We start from the raw sequence: 19,225 nt of genomic DNA, 5'->3' as shown, positions 1-19,225 counted from the left end.
GGTGCTAGAAACTTGAAAACAAACCAAAAATAGATCTGGCAGTAGAAACATTAGTTAGTAAACATGTTAAATATTCTATTACATCTTTTTATATGCAGCATGTCACTTCAGAGGCTGCTTTTAATTGGAAACGACAAAACCAAGGACACATCCATCATTCTACAGTTAGTTTACAGAATTTAATCTAATTTTCTTCATTTGATTAGATCCTCCTCTCTCCCCACTGTTCTGCTATGGATTTTGTAGACATGGAACTTTGTTCACATGAGTTTAATTTTTAAAATCTTCATCTAAAGACTCTACAGGTGGCAAGCATAATGAGTATAATAAATGACAGTAAGAATACTGACAGTGATTATTTACCCTTATCCCCAGAATTTTAACAATCAGAATTTGTAATACTGCTTTTTGGTACTTGTATTCCAGCTAGTAAGATTAAGTTGATGGTGTTTTCTCTGAGGACATTGTAATATCTATGGTGTCAGTTTGTAGAAAACAAATATAAGTATTTAATGATCATACTTGCAGGAAAAATAGCACACTGATATAAGGAGGAGAAAATTCCCCTACCTACCATCTATTCATGGGTTGTGAAATAAGACATTTATTCACATACTACTGCTACCAGTCAAATAAATATGATAAGATAGTTACAGAACTACAGTTATCCTCTGGTTTTCCACACACAAAACTCTCTGAACAACTTTTTCTAGTTGTCTCATATTTTTCCTGTGCCTTCATATTAAATGCGTATTTATTCACATTGTTAATATGCCAGCATCTGTCTCTGACCCATTGTGTTCATGTAAGCTTTAAGGGAGGCTGTCTTGCACTTTCTGATTTTTTTTTTCCGCTTCTCTTAAGGTACTTTCTCTGTGTACATAATCAGTTGTACACAGTACTGTGTACTGTACACAGTTAATATGAAGAAGGAAAGGCACAAGATAACTTGGTAAAGATCAGTTCCTTCTCTTGTAGATAATGTACTTGACAAAGTGTCAGCTTCACTCTCTGCTATTTAAAATCCTGGTTTATAAATAATATTCAAATATGATTGGAGATGTGGTATTTTGTTAACAGACAAAATAAATTATTTCAGATAAAATTTATTTCAAATTTTTTTTATCTTGCTATATTATGCTAAAATGTCTACACCTTTTCATATGTCTTAAATCTAATTCAGCTTGTTCAAGAAAAATACTGTTGTCCTTGTTCCTATAATTCATATTTCAAATTCTTTAAGAATAAATAAAACACCTATGTCTAACCAATCAACAAGGCATGGGTAGCCATAGTGAAAATAATCTTTTGATGCTAGTAATGTTTTAAGAGTTATTTCTTCAGCTTATCCTATTTTAAAACTTTTGTTGAATATTGGAAACAGAAGTGTTTGCTGATAAATGGAATTGCAGGCTAAGGAAAAAAGCCTCAAACCGAATACAAAACAATATAGCACCAGCTATTTCTTAACAGCTGTTAGGAAATTAGTAATGGAAAGTTTTGTTGCAGTGGGTGCGGAAAGAGCTACGCCCACATTCCTGAATGATAAAAATGCAAATAAACATCCAAGACCCTACGTGTGCTGTAAGCTGTACTTTTAAACATCACTGATCAGGCTGTGCTGTATGAATTGCACTGTTTGCACCATACTGATTTAACAGTGATTACAGTTGAGATATTGTTTTACTTTGATACTAATATTTTAAATAAAAGTTTGCTTACACCCTTAACACTCAGAGTTCAAAGAATGATCACCATAACTCCATATGAAAGTTTTAGCATCGTTTCAGTATAAATATTTCTGGGAATACAGGTAACTAATAGTGCACAGCAGTGGTTCCTTAGTTCTTGGTTGAATGTAATGAATACCTCCTTGTATTCTCTTATTTAATGTACAGCTTCACAGAATTTCTGAAAAAAGATTATTTATTTTGCAGGCATAGTTCGCAGCACCGTCTCCCTTTTTGCCATATCTCCCCACTTCATGTATTGTGGCCCAAATGCGTGTGGCTTTGAAATTGTAGCGTCCTCCAGAAGTGGACACTCAGTTGCTATTTGTTACACCAAACGTAGGTGTTGTGTACAACAACCTCTAATCTTGATAGTCTCCCTTAGCATTGCACCTCATTTAGTGTGAGTTAGGATTGCAGTAGAAAAAGTTGTGAAAGCGTATGTGCAGTTGTAATTCGTCGTCTTTCTGCACTAGAATTATTCCTATTTCTGAACGATAGCGTGCGGTCTGTTCCTGAAAACTCATGGACCAACTCCTCAAAGTCATCCAATTCACACTTGTGTTAGTTGCACAGAAACAAACCCTACTTCTGCTTGGTGTTTTAAAAACAAATCACTTAAAAACAATAAATAGTTTAAATGACAGGGTCATGATGAAGATTAAAACCGAGCATCTTGGGCAATGAATGTTCATCGTGTAACAACTGTTGACTGATGAAGCAGCCCTGAAAGTACAAAGCACTCTTTCCTCTGGGGAGGTCCCGAGTATAGATGCAAGTTGGCCCGAAGGTTTGCTGGAGCTGTGCAGACCTGCAGGAGCTCCAGACTCCGCGCGTGATGATGCTGGGTGCTTCCTTCTCTGGGCACAAGGCAGTTAAAGTTTAAGGTACGCACTGGGAAAGGTAGTAGCAAATTCATAGGACAATTCCTAGGACTTATATTTGAAAAGAGATTTTGTACAGCCGCAGTTTAAATGGAAATTACCTGTTTCCTAGTGCATGAGATTATCAGGAGAAGTTACAGAATAAACACATGTACTTGCACCTATTTTTCATCTGAGTCCCAGCTGACGACTATGTGAAAGAAACTTAAGTATTATATAGGGCAGGCATTCGAAGTCGGACCTTCAAAGTTAAATCCTTTGCTCTGCTTTAAGAGTAGGCAGGAGTATTTTATAATGTAGCCATTCCAACTTGCTCATAACTCTGTATATGCCTGTCTTCTTGGCTATAATGGAAGTCTTACGGCTCAAGGCTTCTAAAAATCATAATTGCTTCTAAAAATCATAATCGCCTCTAAAAATTCAGAGGAAAGAAGCAAAAATTATCTTATGTATGATATAGTGGTCCAGTAGTGGTCCAAGCAGTCTGTTTTTTTAATTTAGAGGAATTTTAGTGCTTTACATAAAACTGAGAACACAGAGCACAACTTTATAAAGACTGGGAGATGAAGAAGCGTGTTCAGTTCTAACCTCTCATATGAATATAAGCTAACCAATTTGAAACAATTTATTTAATCTTTCTTATAATTGATTGCTCTTGCTGAGAAGAAAATCCTATTTAACTTGATCAGTCTTTAATTTAATATCTTGCAGCTTTTTGGAGGGCACTTTTTCATATTAAGTGTTATGACTGCTTTAACTCATTTCAATTCATATATCAGGAAAGAGACTTAATTAGTAGCTGGATATTGCAAGTTAAATAATTGGATTCTTGCAGTGCTGTGAGACTAATACATAGATAAACAGAATGGCTGTTCAGTAACAGCTGCTTTTTTTGTGTTCTTAATTGTAATTAAGTGATCTGTTTGGTTCCTCCAGGAAATTTTGAAAAATATGGAAATTAAATGATATTTCATTGTCTGTTTAAAAAAATTAAAAAAAAAAAAAAGTCTATGTGAACTATTTTATGCCTTTGTATTCACACTTGCCTCTTCCATTTTATCCACCAGTGTCTAATGCTAGTGTTTTGCTTCTTTTTTGTTTCTTTATTTTGTTGCTTTTGTTTGAATGTATTATTGTGTTTATATGGAACTGGTCAAAGAACCGTTACTGTATTTTATGTTTGTATCTACATTTTATTTTGCATGCTTAACGTGGCTTTGCCTGGATATTCTTTTTGGTAAGTTCAGAATTTAAAAGCATAATGTTTTTCTGTAGTAAAGTTTGTAACCTGCCACCTTCTTTTCTCCCACCTCAAGTAATGTCATTGGTTTTTTTTGTCATACTGATTTGTGCTCATGTACTGTTCTGCTTTTGCTAATTATACATATGATAACACTGTTTTCCTAACTATGCATTTTCATCTCTAGCTCAGCTAAACAATATGACTTTGGTACTAATGTGTACTAATTTAACTTTTATCTTCAAAGTATAGTTGGCAGCTGTTAAAATAATCTGTTCTGAGAACTCTGTGTGTATTTGAGACACACAGAACCTCAGTCTTGGAAAACCATGTTAAGGCTTCTTTGCATAGCCTGGTGGTTACTCTGCGCTTCACAGGTATTATTTTTCAGCAGTCTTCTCAAGATCTTCTAAGAACAGTGTGCATGTTTATGTTTCTGTTTTAGCAACAGCTTGCTCAGCTCCAGAAAGAAAAATCGGAGATTCTGAAGAACCTGGCATTATATTACTTCACTTTTGTTGATGTTATGGAATTTAAGGTAAAGTATTGCAAATATGTCAGTTGTTCTGTCACATCAGGTTTCTGTCTTTTTATTTATGAAGTAACACTATATAATGAAATAGCTGAACTTGTAGCTCTGTTCTTTAAAAAAAAAAAAATCGGTCTCCCTCACTAAGAATAGGAAAGTGGTTTATTTAGATCTTTTTAAGCTAAAGTTGTTCCTTTTTTTTTTTTTTTTCAAGGACCATGTTTGTGAGCTGCTGAACACTATTGATGTTTGCCAAGTCTTCTTTGATATTGTAAGTTTCTGGGTTTAAACTTTCAAATGCCGCTTAAAAATGTTTCTAATCAGAGTCCTGTGTGGAGAATTAGAAAGACTTGTTCATGTTAGCCCAAGAAACATGACATCTCTAGTTATAAAAATGCAGGAGAAATAAAAATACTGTAATCTTCAGATCTCTAACTTTTATAAATAGCTTGAAGTCAGAAGATAGACCATTTTAAACAGGCTACTTACGGACAGCAGTAACAGTGTTGTCCATTACCAGACATACAAATCTTCTGTAATTTTTGCTTTATTGTATCTGTAAGTTTATTCCTAGAGGTTTATTATCATCTATATGCTTAAGCCATGTAGGCTTACAAAACAGGAATATTACTGCTAAGGGATATGTGAGGACATAACTTCTGATATTGGCTAAAGCAAGTACAAAAGCAGCTAAAAGTGTAACATTGAAAAGAAAAAGAAAAAAAGCCAAACCACCCCAAAACAAAACCTCAGACACCTTTCCTTTTGGTTTCAGCTTTGTCACCTTGATAGTTTTAGTCATTATTCTGAATTTTGGCTGACTTAGTTTCATACTATGAAAGAGGAGCAGGTACATATCCTATGGAATGATCTTATCAGGCCAGTGGGATATGGGCTAGTTTTTTACGTTACAGGGTCCTATTAAGATACAACTCACAGGCCAAGGCACTTGCTGACTGCTTAGTAACATCCAAGAGAAGTTTTCCTATCTGTCAGCTAACCTGTGACACTTGAGCCTGGAAAGATTTATTTGCATGCTTGCTTTTATGAATACAAACAGTTCTGGGGATTTGAGTGACTAAATTAAGATTGTACAAAGTCCGTATGCACACAGAGCAAAAACTTCGATCAAGACAGTCTATTGTATCTAAAAAATGCTGAAAATTGGTGGAAAGTTAGGGAAAAAGTTTTATACTTGTTTCCGAAAGTTTTAGAATGATAATTTACTGTTTTTTACCTCTAGACTGTAAACTTCGATTTAACAAAGAACTACCTAGATTTGATTATAACCTACACAACTCTAATGATATTGCTGTCTCGAATTGAAGAAAGGAAGGCTATCATTGGATTGTATAACTATGCCCATGAAATGACACATGGAGCAAGGTAAAAATCTGTTGTGTAGGAAGCATGTTTAATAATAATAATAATAACTACACCTGAGTGAATTGTTTGTTGTTGCTTTTAGTGACAGAGAATATCCACGCCTTGGCCAGATGATTGTGGATTATGAAAATCCTTTAAAGAAAATGATGGAGGAATTTGTACCTCACAGTAAAGTATGTAACTACTTTTCACAGGAACACAGTAACCTTAATTGAGAGAAGCAGAGATAAAAAAGTAAATATGCAAGAGTTTGTTTTGTCAAAAGCCATTAGGTATAAATTTTGCAGGAGATTTTACTTATAATGGATGTCTGGGGCTGGGGATTGATACCCTATTAAATAACAGAACCTAAAGAAATACAGGAATGCTAAGACCCATTGGTAAGGTTTTATTTTATTCACTAAGGATTAGAAATTGATTAAAAATCAGTTGTGGATCATCTGAGAATAGCTACATCTATGTTTTGGTTTGGTTTGTAGCTTGATATTAAGGAAATTCCTAATGTTTGGATGAAACCATTTTTTTGCTGGTTTACCATCCTAGATGAATGTGGTTTTCTATTTTGTAACCTGAGGGTTTTTGCTTTGGATTGTCCTTAAACTGGGAATGCTGGAGGTCACCACTGCCTCTTTAATAATGTCTCCTGTACTCAAAAGCTGACATTGTGTACCGTGCTTGGTTGACTTCGCTAAGTTAAATGAACCCAATATCTTTCGCCTTTTCTGTACAAATGTTTTTAAGCTCTTATTCTTACACAGCTGGTTGTGCTGCCATTCTGTGATGATTTATCTAGGCTGTGTTTTCATATGAGAATACCTTGGAAAAGTGACAGAAGCCTCACCAAAGTCAATGTTTATCCTGTTTACCACTTCACGTTTGTCCACTAAGCTTGCTCCTCTGTCAAAGGAAACTAGATTTGTTTGATCAGTACTGACCGACTGTAATTTATAAAGGTGTTATTTTCTAGGTGCTTGCAAATTGATTGCCTAACAACTTATTTCGGAATCTTTGGCAGGAATTTAAGTTAAATACTAAGTTATCGCCTGAAGTTTTTGAGGTTTGGGGGTTCTTTCCCCTGTTTTGAAGTCTAGGTTTATGTTTTCCTTCTCTAGTCCTCTTGAGATTTTTCTTAATTTCCTTAAACTTTTGAAGATAGTCACTAGAAGTTCAGAGAGTTTTTCAGCTACTTAAGTCCCCTGAAGTGAAATAGTTTTGAATACTTCTCATTTGTCTAAATAATTTGTAATCTTATTTTTGTTATACTTTCTTCTGCATGATTCCTGTCTTGTTAGGACTGACTTAGCTAAGGATCTCATTTGCAGTTTATCTTTTCTTGTACAGATTTTAGCAAAGGTGCTTCACTTTTCAGTATTATTTTTGTTTATGCTTTCGTATTTAATAGTGGACCAATCCTTTCCTGTGAAATGTTTTGTAAAGCCATTTTTTCAGTCTGATTTTTGCTCTTCTGCTTATTGTTTGCTAGAGGTATAAACTGGGGTCAGGGATCCCTTCAGGCACCATGCTATAGAAACAAATACTTAGGTTACTCTCTCATGGAACTGCACACTTAAGTTGACCTTCCATCATCTCACTACTTTGCAGTAAATCTGACAGTTGTTTGGTCCTTTAAATTAGCTTCAGCAGATGACTTTTTTTTTTTTTTTTTTTGCCTGAGTGACCTTCTTTGCTCGCATAATGCTTAGACCTGGCTCCCTGAGGACTCATACAAGCACCAGTATTGATGCAAAAGCCACGGAGGTGTGGGACAGCACTTACTTGGATAAGCTTAATCTGCTGTGAAGATGCTCCTGTAGACAGTATCTGCTCAAAATAATGATAAATTACTAGCGAAGAGGGAAGGACATACTAAGCGAAGTGGCAGAGAAGGCAATAACACAATAATTGGGATGCTTGAATAAATAATTAACAACTTTCAGTTGTACATAACAGATTTATTGTCCCCTATTGATTTTTTGTTTTCCCATGTCCTCTAATTCTGTACTCAGAGTTTTATAACTCTAATTAAAGAAATAATAAGAAAACCCAAAACCTCCTGCTTCTCTTCATCCCTCCCTTAGCCTGGAATAGTCCTTTACATGTGAAATAAACTAGATGCATTGGGTTTTAACCTCAAGTTTAATTTCAGAACTGGTTCAGTAAAATGTTTCGATTATTGTTAGTAGAAATGGTGAGAAAACAGCACTACTGGTAAAATAGTGCTTAGTGTCTCTTGTGCTTGGAGTATGGCAGTGTCAGTACACAGTTCACAGCGTGAAGTAAAGAACTTGGATATTTATTCAGGACTGAGCCTTGAGGTTGCCTTTGAACTAATCATTGGCCTCCTTTTTAGTCCCTTTCAGATGCTCTGATTTCACTCCAGATGGTCTATCCTCGAAGAAATCTCTCAGCTGACCAGTGGAGAAACGCACAACTACTGAGCCTCATCAGTGCCCCCAGTACAATGCTTAATCCTGCACAGTCTGACACAGTATGGCCTTTTAATTTGCATTATATGATAACGTTAAGCAGGGGTTTGCATAAAATAACATAGGGATGTTTTGTTTTCTATTTGATGACCTTTATGTGGCTTTTAATCAGAGAAGCAAACAGGTTAGTTGAGAGAGGTGAATACTTTAGTACGAGGGAAAAGTTTTCTCACATTAATTAAAGATTCTGTTGGTTAGCTCATGCCTTCATTTTCAGTATTTGATAATCAAAAGATGAAGGGAAGCAATGTTAACTTCTGCAGTGTAGATGGAAGGAATCCTGTGTACTGTCTCAGATGTTTGTGGGCCAACAGACTGAAAATCAGAACTGATACTTCATTTAAAATTTTTATATTTGCATTTGCTCCCTCAGTTGTGTAATGGTCATCTTTCTGAAAAAATTCAAGCATTAACAGCTGTCAGGTTGTGATTAGTATACCTCAAAAGCCTTTAGTTCTTTAATATTCTTAAATACAATGTATGTTTGAAGCTAAACATTTGTCAAAATTGGTTCATAAAGGTTTTGATAAAGGTATTGGAGGCTATGGAAGCTCATTTAATGTTCAAACCCTCAGTTTCTGAAACAATGCCCTGTTAGTAATCAGAAGCAGTCTTCCATGATTCATGAGCATTTAAGGCTTTATTTTTACCTTTTTCTAAAAAGTACTTCTTATGAAATGTATTGTCTTTTATATAATTACTTTGCTACAAATTACTGTTTTTTCAACAGATGCCATGTGAATACCTCTCTCTGGATGCAATGGAAAAATGGATCATTTGTGAGTACAATATTCTGAAACAGCTCATGGTTGTATTAAAAAAAATTAGTTAACGTTTAAAAGACTGCTTGCTTTTCTGTACTGTACAAAAGCTGTTGTATTCAAATTAGATTCTAGAGAACTTGATTAGATCTTGTTTGTATGTATCGTACTTCTACATGCAGTGAAGTCAGACTTCAGCATATGATGGAATAGAGTTTGTCATCAGTTTATTCCAGACTTTGACTAAAAGTGAGTGGTTTAGTAACTCTGAAAATTGCTGAGTAGTGTCAGCGTTAAGTAATTCATGTTACAAAAATATTACAAAAATACCTCCACTAGAACAGTATTTTTTCATCTATGGTATCCATTAAAACAGTTTATCAATGAACTATTTGAACTATTTAAGAGAAAATGCATAATAATCTCACTGTTCTCTTACTGTCTTTGTGCATCTGGTTTGTGGCATACATCACTGTGAACTTTTGAAGTTGGATTTATTTTATGCCATGGAATCCTAAATAGTGATGCTACAGCTTTGAACCTTTGGAAACTTGCACTTCAAAGCAGCTCTTGCTTGGCTCTGTTTCGAGATGAAGTATTCCATATTCACAAAGCTGCAGAAGACTTGTTTGTAAACATACGAGGGTAAGTTTTAGTTCTCTTTTTCTCCTTTCAGGACTTCTGTTAAAAAAGTATCATTTCTTGAAGAACTGTTTTGAAAACGTTACTTCTACTTCATGTAAGTTCTGCTTGAGGATAGTCAGTACGCAAACATTTTTGCTTAGTATCTTGACTGTTTCTTTAATGGCATAACTTCCAGGAGCCTGATTTCATAACCATCATGCCTTTTTTATCTCAGTTCTGAAAAACTCTGGTGAATCAGTCTCTAAAATGGCAAAAGTTAAAATTAATGATCTCGCCCACAAATCTTAATCTAGGGAAGAGAAATGATGTCACGAATGCAGAGTTTGCTTGAAAAGTTGCATCTGTCTGCCACTGTTTCTGCAATATATCGTATGACAACTCAGGCAGTAACAAAGTTGAGGTCTCTACTAGCTAATACCAGGACCACTTCAGTGGAGAGTATTTTTGGTTTGGGTATACACTTTTAGCATTTAGCTCTGAGCAGGGAAATAATTCTTGTGTGAGTGTTTTGCTGTATCCTAATTCCTGTGGCATTGCAGCTCCTCACAAGTTGCAGCTCTTTCTAAATTGTGCTACTGATACTTATTACCGTATTGGATTGTTTTTTACTTGCAGCTACAATAAGCGTATTAACGACATCAGAGAGTGCAAAGAAGCTGCTGTTTCGCATGCGTAAGTGTCTTCAAAGTTTTGCTGACAGATTTTAGTGTTGTTTTTCTTAGTGAAGTTATAAAGACTGTATAAACAGGATTTGTTGAATGCTGAACAAATTGTGCATTTTCAAATGAGATCATGTACTGATTGTTCTTTTAAATTTGGATTTACTTAATGGTATGCCATTATTGATTTAACTTCCCAGGTTTTAGATTATTCTTCAAATTTTCAGGACAGAAGCATTTAGTTTAGATATTCTCCAGTTTTTGTCTAATTACTTAATGTGAAGGCAAACTAAATGGAAGTGTTTTAGTGGAGTCAAATGCAAATCACAGACCAGGGGCAGAGAACTTGGTTTTTAAATTTAATCATACTTCAGGAATATACAGCATTGATGATGGGGATGCCAATTTTAATAGAACCACATCCTTTGAAATACTGAACTTTTGAAGTTGGTATGTATGAGCTGCCTGTGCTGGCGCTTAAATGTTTAGAAGAATCAAGTGTTCTGTGGTTAGCACAGTGGATGATGTTTTGGTTTGTTCTTTTGATGCAGCGGTTCAATGCATAGAGAGAGACGCAAGTTTTTACGTTCTGCACTCAAAGAGCTGGCTACTGTCCTGTCTGATCAGCCAGGCCTGTTGGGTCCCAAGGTAATTAGAGTTCTTATGTTTTGCATTGATGCAATCTTACTTTTTGTTTCTCGGTGATAATATGACATTTAGTTTGTTTGGGGGGGAAAAAACCCCACGCTCTACTGTGAGAGAAAACCTACTAGGGTTATAAGATTCTTTGGTTTTAGAGACTAGATGCCTCTTAGTGTACACAAGGTGTCCAACTGTTGTATATAAGCTTGTGAACAACTTCTCTCTTTCAGGCGCTTTTTGTATTTATGGCGTTATCCTTTGCTCGTGATGAAATTATTTGGCTGCTTCGTCATGCAGATAATATGCCAAAGAAGAGTGCAGATGATTTCATAGATAAGTATGTTAACAAGGTTTAATGTGATACCTTAAATATTTGAGAATTTCACAGATGAAATGCATTTGAAGGCAAGGGAATCTTGGGAAAGGATGGCTACATGGAAGAGTTGGGACTGTTCAGAAAATCTTTGCCTGGAAATCCCAGAAACTGAAGCACATGGGTGAAAGATTGTTTTCTCTAGAAAATGTATTTATAAAATAAAAATATTTTATAAAAGTTTGATGCATTTTTTTCCTTTGAGAAAGCAAAACAAAAAAAAAGCTTTATCACGTGTCTTCAGTGTTACTGATTTGCATTGAACAAATCAGTGGTGGAGGGAAGGAAAGTGTCAAAAAGCTTGATTAGTTGATTTGTAGAATGTCTCCTGTATTGTAGCAACACTGTCTTTTAAATCAGATAAGGTTTATTTATGTAATACAGCATTAGTGTCATCATAAACAAAAGGGGAAAATGAGAAATGGGTTTAAGAGATTTATGAATATGGATAGGCAGAAGGGCAATAGTTGTCTTTGAGTTATTCTCAAGATTATTGAACACAAGATTGAACTGAAAGTCTGTGTATTGACCACAGGAGTTTAAACAAGAAGTGACAATCACAAGGCTATTTCTACAGCTGGAGTAGGAAAACCTTGGGTTTTCTTCACTGGAGTAGGTGCTAGGGATGGAGGTCCCACAGCCTCTCTGAAACAACCTGTGCAAGTATTTAACCATCCTTATGGTTTTAAAAAACAAACAAGCCAAAACCAACCCAACAGAAAAGCAGTTATTACCATTGTATTTTTCAGATTTGACCACTTCTATGAAAAAGATTTTTTTTTTTTTCAAATTGAGCACTATAGAAGGGCTTCTTCAAAAAATAAGTGGATAGTTATACAAACCTTTGAGGATTACTATGAGGGCATCCTGCTAATTTATCTCCTGTTGTGTGGATTTTACCTTGCAGAGAAAATTACCTGTGTAAACTCATTTTACAATGTGAACAAATATTTTCATACAGAAATTGCCTATTAATAATAATTTTAAAAGCAAGGTATGGGAGGAAGTCCCCTTGAGAAGCATTCCACTGGTAGAAATTATTTTTAATATTTTTGGATGTTTTCTTATTTGTAAGCTTTTCCTTTTCGTCTTGCCTAGACACATAGCTGAGCTAATATTCTACATGGAGGAGCTCAGAGCACATGTGCGAAAATATGGACCCGTGATGCAGAGATACTACGTACAGTATCTCTCCGGCTTTGATGCAGTGGTCTTAAATGAGCTTGTTCAGGTATGGCAAGACTGTGGGTTTGGGTTCTCAAATGCAAACTTTAAAAAGGGCTTTTTGTCCAAAATGTCTTTATGAAATGCATCCTGGTTTGTGGATTTCGATGAACATTATGGAATAAGGCAAATAAGTTAATTTGCTGTTTAATTCTGGGATTTAGAGTTGTACTTTTGGTTGTTATACGAATACTTAAGTGTTATTAAGCAATGTTATGTTCAGAGACAATGAAACGAGTACTGCCACTGAAGGAGCGTTGCAGAAACTTTTTCTTATTTAGCCTGACAAAGAAATGATAGGCTCTCTGAACTGTTTTGGTTTTATTCCCTAGTGACCACTAGATGGAGCCCAAATTTCGCGATTAGGTCAGCTACTCAAACTTGACAAGTTTGTACTGTAAGCTTTTTTGTTGTGTTCAAAAATTAATTTCACACTTCAAGCATTACATCAATTACTAGAAGGTGGAATTTACATACACTATTGTTTATTTAAACGAACTATTTAAACAGTTTAAGTGCCAGTTTGTGTCACTGTTTAAATTATTAAATGTAACTGAATCCTTGGGTTTACTTTCAATACTAAAATAACTGTATTTGGGGCTTTTTTGCTTATAACTCTATATACTTACATGTTAACCGATTTTTTTAGAGTGACAGAATTAAATATTTTTTACATATGTCATTGATTCCTGGGAAACTATTTCCTGAGTTTAGTGAATGACTTCTAAGGGCTGTACAAGTGGCACAAGTGTTCTGTGTTTGGATAGGATAATCCTTCAGATCAAACGGAAATGAAAAAAAAAAATTGGCTTGAATTTTAGTTGTAATTAATTCTTAACAGGTATCAAGCACAAGACTAGACAAATGATTGAGTGATAACTTGGATTTTTTCAGCCTTTAGGTTAAAATGTCAATCATAGCTGGAATTATAAGAAACTTCTGTATTGTATTTAGTAGAAATATGATCTTATCAGTTGCTGAAATTGCTTTTTCATGAACTGTTTCATTTTGTAAAATTTGAAAACTTGATAGCTCATCTTTCAGGTGGTATAAATCATTCAAATCAATGTTAGTAAAAAACTGTTGAGAGAGGCGTTTGTGGGAAGTGAAGTGATGCTGATGTGGACTCCATTATATCCTGCCATGGCCAAATTTTCTTTGCAGACAGATCAGGTGCCTGTAGAGGTCAGAAAATTGTTTGCTGTCTGATGTATAACAGGAAAATGTTTGGTGTCCATTTTGTAAATGACTACAGCCTGAAAATGCATGGGCACACTTACTGACAGATTTTCCATTTTGAGCAGATGTTGGTTTGGAAGCAAGCTTTTCTAGGTATTTGTCGTCAACAATGAATTAAAAAGTGAAAGCTGTTAAATAGCACTATTTGAAATATTCTGTCGATGAAGTTACCTTTTGTAAATTTTTGTACGTTTCAGAGTATAGCTGATAAATTGGGCATGGGTATTGACATTGTTTCGTAAACCAAGTTTGAAATAATAATAGCAACAACATTTATTTTAGAATCTTTCAGTGTGCCCAGAGGATGAATCAATCATCATGTCCTCTTTTGTAAACACAATGACTTCACTAAGTGTGAAACAAGGTAAGTTGAAATGAACTTGGGCAAATGGTAACAGAATGACAGATGCCTCTGGAAGCTGCATTACTTTTTGTTTCATGCAATCAGTAGAAGCAGGTGATCGCATAATCTGAATTTGTTCCCTTGTTTCTCTTTCATTACGGTATCTACATCTTATTGTATGTTCCTGTTCCAGGGCTGCTCTATACAGATAGAGCTTTTGAAGAATGCTATTGGGAAGTAATCCTACCTTTTAATTTAGAAAGCGTATTATATATTTTTTCATCTAGATATTTTAATTCCTATTAGCATGTCTGTGCTGGATTGAAATTCTTGGGTAGAAGCATGAGGTTCGGTACCCAAGTAATTCTTCAGTACTTCTGGGATTTTTTAGAAAGTCTGATCTAGTATATCTGAATTTGTAGTTGTTTTCCCAAAGGTTTTATGTTCTGTTTTTCCCTGATGCAGTTGAAGATGGAGAGGTGTTTGACTTCAGAGGAATGAGATTAGATTGGTTTAGATTGCAGGTAAGACTTTGTAAATATGTGTGCTGAAAACCAAAATGTTTAATAAATTACTGCTTTTCTAGATTACTCTCACACTGTAAATGGATGACAGGCTATCTAAGAATAACATACTCTTTTAAAATGAAACAAATACTTAAGCAGATAATTCGCTGCATTTTGGTGTAACTTTGCATTGCATACTTTTTGCAAATCATTCTTTTGGGTGTTTATAACAGTTCGGAAATAGAATGTGTTGAGGATGAGCAGTTTGTTGGCGGCTCTGCACTGTACGGAGTGTGATTCAGCCTGCCCAGCCAAGGGAGGGTACTGTTCAGACAGAAAATAATGTTGAGTGAGATCGCTTCTGTGCATTGCAATAATAGTATCTTCACTTGACTCAATAGAGGAGAGTAAGGTTTAGACTGTAAATCAGTTGTCTCAAGGTTAGATAGACATATTATTTTTATATTTTCAAAATATGCATTCTTTTTCTTGCTTTTCAAAACCTGATTGTTAAAGGGGGGTCTCACAAGCGCGTGTTTGTGTTTTGTCAATGTATTTGTTCTACAGTTTATCTGTCAATTGGTGTCATATTCAAATGACATTTGGAGATTTCATTGAAAGGCAGTTTGCTTTTCTTAAGCTATAGTGGAAAGATAAAATAGTCTGTCCACGGTCTTTTAAGTACACAGGTGTCCTACGCATAGCATAATCAGTATTTAACCTTTATGTTGGGCAATAGCAATGGAATTTGAAAAAAAAGCAGCTCTGGATATAACATAAAATTTTTCTTGTGTCCTTCCAGGCCTACACCAGTGTTTCTAAAGCTTCGCTTAGTCTTGCAGACCATAGAGAACTAGGAAAAATGATGAACACAATCATTTTCCACACAAAAATGGTAGATTCTTTGGTGGAGATGTTAGTTGAAACCTCAGATCTCTCTATATTTTGGTATGTTACTAACCTGGCTGTAGACGCTTTTTATTATTTATTGTTTGGTTTGTCCTTGCAAGTGTAATTTTTAAATAGCAAACTTTGCAGGAGGATAGGCCAGTGGGAGAATCAAATTTCTGGTTTCCATCAGAATTAGTTTGATAAAGGTATTTCTGAAGATCTGTCAGAGAGATTCTTCAAGCAGTCACATAATTGATCTGGGGTCATTTGAAGATTCTTCCTTAATACATTTTTGCAAAAGGTGCAAGTTTTGCAGTGCCTATGTCGCAAACATCAGAATGAAAATATGGTAATAATAATAGATGCAAATAAAATGCATAAGAAGTGAATGCAGAAAACAAACTTATTTGAAAGCATGATACAATTTTTGGTATAAGTTACAACTACAAATCTGACACTATTAGCATATTTGGTTTGTGTGAAGTAGAGTTTATTTGCAGCAAAATTATGTATGTATTCCATTTAAATGTCTATTTCTGATCAGTTTTTATAGTCGTGCTTTTGAGAAGATGTTTCAGCAGTGTTTGGAGCTTCCCTCTCAGTCAAGATACTCAATTGCATTCCCACTGCTTTGTACTCATTTTATGAGCTGCACCCATGAACTATGCCCAGAAGAGGTAATTTTTAAATATGTTGTCTTAGTTATTTTAGTCTCTCATTTAAAGTAGAGAGGACTAGAGCTGAACACTGCAAGAAGGTGTTTGTTATAGCAATACGAGATTCAAGGGAGGAGAGTGGTAAAAAGGGAAGTAAAATAAAGATACCTTCTTACATGATTCTTCACCCATAGATCTCAAAATCCTTTTCTGAAGTAAGTATTATCTTTGCTTTAAAGAGAGATTAAACTAAGGTACAAAGATTAGATGACTTTTCTAGGGTCATTCAGGCTTAGATGCTAATAAATCCCATATGCCTATTAAAATTTACAAGCAACAGTGTTTCTTTCAAATGGTTTATAAGCTCATAGTTAGAAAAGGGAAATAGGAAGTTGGGAGTTCTGTCTGGCTTGTTATAAATAGTGCTTCTTCAGTAAGATTAAAAAGCGATATATAGTATAATGCAAGCCCTCTTTGGTTAGAATTAGAAATGAAAAAATGCAGAATGTTGCTTAAAGAAATGGACCCTTTGTTTAAAGGAAGTAGTTTGATTCTGAGGAAATTCTTTCTATTTTTGTTGTAATGAAATAAATTCTTCAGTACACTTCCTGTATGTCCATTGACTTTGGAATTACTCCAGGGGTTAACTTAGCCAATTTTGTGTAGTGCTCATGAAAGTGTATTTTCATTAGCAGTGCTCATCTGAAACAATTAGCTGAATAAGATCTATTGAAATATGCACAATGTGGGCTTTTCTTATTTAAACATTAAATCCTCTTCTGCTAAACATCATCTCAATATATGTCTATATCATTATTTTCCCTCTATACTTTGCTTTAAACAGCTGCAAACTCTATTTATACTAGACAACCACTAAAAAGTTTCCAGGAAAGCTTCCCCTTAGAGATGTCGTTCAGAACAATTATAGTAACAGTAAGGAATCAGTAGCCAAAGTCCACTGTACGCTAGTTACTGTGAATTCAGCTGCAGCAAAGCATGTTTTGCCACAGCCAGCAGAACTTTGCATTCAATATCTGAATTTTATGACTTGTTAACTATTATCACTTTTGAAAAATAATCTTCGCTGTACTGTGTACAATGTGTAGTAGTGTGGCTGTTAAAAAGTAAACATTCCTGGTGAAAGAAGGTTTTCACTGAGACAGAAGGCTATGCTTGTGCAGATCCAGGGACAAAGGAACTGAATCCAGAAATTGATGCAGTAGAGCTTCACTGTTGACTTTTTCAGTGGTGTGAATGACACAGTGCTTTCTCTGTAGCTTGAGTTGCATGCCTTTTTTTTCCTCTTAGATTTAGTACTGGTACAAATTAATGAAGAGGAGATTCACAGCAGCCTTGATTATTGGACACTTTAAAGTAGAGTCATTCCAAAATTAAACATGAAAACCTGGTTTTTAAAATTTATTTTGCCTCCTTTTGCAGAAAATGTTTTGCAAAATATAGTAAGCAAAATATTTTTAATGATAATATGCCATTTTGACTTTGAACATTTCATGGTTCAAGTTGCTTCCAAAAAAAAAAAATTATGGAGCTGAGACTATTAAGAGCTAATGAATTTATTATTTCTTGTACCCCAGTTCTATGATTTAGTGAACCATTAACTGCAGTACAGGGTGTGTGTTGTCTGAATATTGCAGGACTGACGGGAAACTGAAAATAAGACTTCCTTTTTTTTCCTCTTTAACAGCGACATCATATTGGAGATCGTAGTCTTTCCTTGTGTAACATGTTCTTGGATGAAATGGCTAAGCAAGCTCGCAATCTTATCACAGACATTTGCACAGAACAATGTACGCTGAGTGATCAGGTGAGTGTGGTTGTGTCTATTCTTTTAATTCTCCTTTGAGATTTTCTAGGTGGTTCAACTTTTCTGAATTTTAATGGTTCTATTTCCTGTTCATCTCTTTTCCCCTGTTTTGGGGAATTTTTCTGTTTATGAAATGGAAGGTGGTTTGAGGAAAACTTTTTATATTAGAAGTGTGTAGTTAGTAGTCAAAGGAAGAATGCGTTACTTGTGTGATGAAGTCTCTACCTGTACCATAAACTTATTTTGTATTTCATGGCTGCTAAGAAGTTGGATTTTAATTTGGGGGGCTATTTTTTTCCTCTACTAGTTGCTGCCAAAGCATTGTGCCAAAACCATCAGTCAAGCAGTGAACAAAAAGTCAAAAAAACAGACTGGAAAGAAAGGTGAACCTGAAAGGGAGAAACCAGGAGTAGAAAGCATGAGGAAAAACAGATTGGTTGTGACAAAGTAAGCCTCTTCTATTCCTTTCACCTAGAATCCCAAGTTAAAACATGTGTGTTTTACATATTGAATGCTTCTTGCTTAATTTATCTGAGTAAGTTTAATTGACTGTAAAAAGGATGACACTGTAGTTTGTGAGCATATGATGCTTCTGTGGCCTGTATAGAGACTGAATTCTGTTACACAGAGCAATAGGAATGTGTATCTCTTGAACTTATCCCCTTGGCTGTTTCCTTTCATGAACAGAAAGGATCCCCATGCTGTAGCTAGGTTTCCTGTATAGTCATATTAATTGTTGTGGGAGTGGGTGGCATCTTCGATTCCGCCTTGCTTTAACACTAGGTAAAGTACAGGCTGGGCTGGAGGTTCTCGCTGCTGGAAAGGCTGTTTGCTGCCTTCAGCTGCTGGGATGGTGTGGAGGCTCCAGTGCTTGTACCAGCTGGGGAAGGTTTCCTTGTTAGTGGCTATAGAAAAATTGAAAATGCCAGCAAATAAAAAACAAACACAAAACCCACCTGAAAGAGATAACAAAGATTATTAAATACAGTTTGGGGCATAAGAGATGATAGGGGAGGAAAAGGTAGAAGATAATTGTTAGGAAAGATCACAGGACAAGATGGTAGAGTGATAAAAGTATGAAGAGGAAGGAAGCTAAGAAAAGGAAACAATAAATGTTTAGTATTGTGGCTGGGGGTGGCTAAATACACACACTGCTGAAAGGGAAGTGGTTTTGCTACAGTTGCAATAACCAAACATCAGAGAACT

At 35.3% G+C, this 19,225-nt stretch overlaps 1 protein-coding gene across 4 annotated transcripts in view; it reads left to right on the top strand.

Moving 5' to 3' along the window:
- Positions 1–19,225, top strand: part of NCKAP1 (NCK associated protein 1) — a 61,931-nt gene that overhangs the window by 19,058 nt on the left and 23,648 nt on the right. For 2 of the 4 annotated variants that reach the window (XM_075511338.1, XM_075511341.1), the window contains exons 3-19: positions 4,306–4,392; positions 4,598–4,654; positions 5,627–5,769; positions 5,852–5,942; positions 8,120–8,257; positions 8,986–9,034; positions 9,505–9,661; positions 10,277–10,333; positions 10,872–10,968; positions 11,193–11,299; positions 12,434–12,566; positions 14,081–14,162; positions 14,607–14,665; positions 15,450–15,595; positions 16,083–16,215; positions 17,900–18,019; positions 18,327–18,466. In XM_075511338.1, the coding sequence (XP_075367453.1) occupies positions 4,306–4,392; positions 4,598–4,654; positions 5,627–5,769; positions 5,852–5,942; positions 8,120–8,257; positions 8,986–9,034; positions 9,505–9,661; positions 10,277–10,333; positions 10,872–10,968; positions 11,193–11,299; positions 12,434–12,566; positions 14,081–14,162; positions 14,607–14,665; positions 15,450–15,595; positions 16,083–16,215; positions 17,900–18,019; positions 18,327–18,466 (1,796 nt within the window). Of the gene's footprint in view, positions 1–4,299; positions 4,393–4,597; positions 4,655–5,626; positions 5,770–5,851; positions 5,943–8,119; positions 8,258–8,985; positions 9,035–9,504; positions 9,662–10,276; positions 10,334–10,871; positions 10,969–11,192; positions 11,300–12,433; positions 12,567–14,080; positions 14,163–14,606; positions 14,666–15,449; positions 15,596–16,082; positions 16,216–17,899; positions 18,020–18,326; positions 18,467–19,225 lie in introns of all 4 variants that reach the window. The other 2 variants (XM_075511337.1, XM_075511339.1) reach the window with 1 other exon arrangement.

The sequence above is a fragment of the Mycteria americana genome, chromosome 9 (assembly GCF_035582795.1).
Source record: "Mycteria americana isolate JAX WOST 10 ecotype Jacksonville Zoo and Gardens chromosome 9, USCA_MyAme_1.0, whole genome shotgun sequence".
In the NCBI taxonomy this organism is placed as follows: Eukaryota; Metazoa; Chordata; class Aves; order Ciconiiformes; family Ciconiidae; genus Mycteria; species Mycteria americana.
Note: the sequence above shows the minus strand (reverse complement) of the source record. Positions and strands in the feature narration are given on the sequence as shown.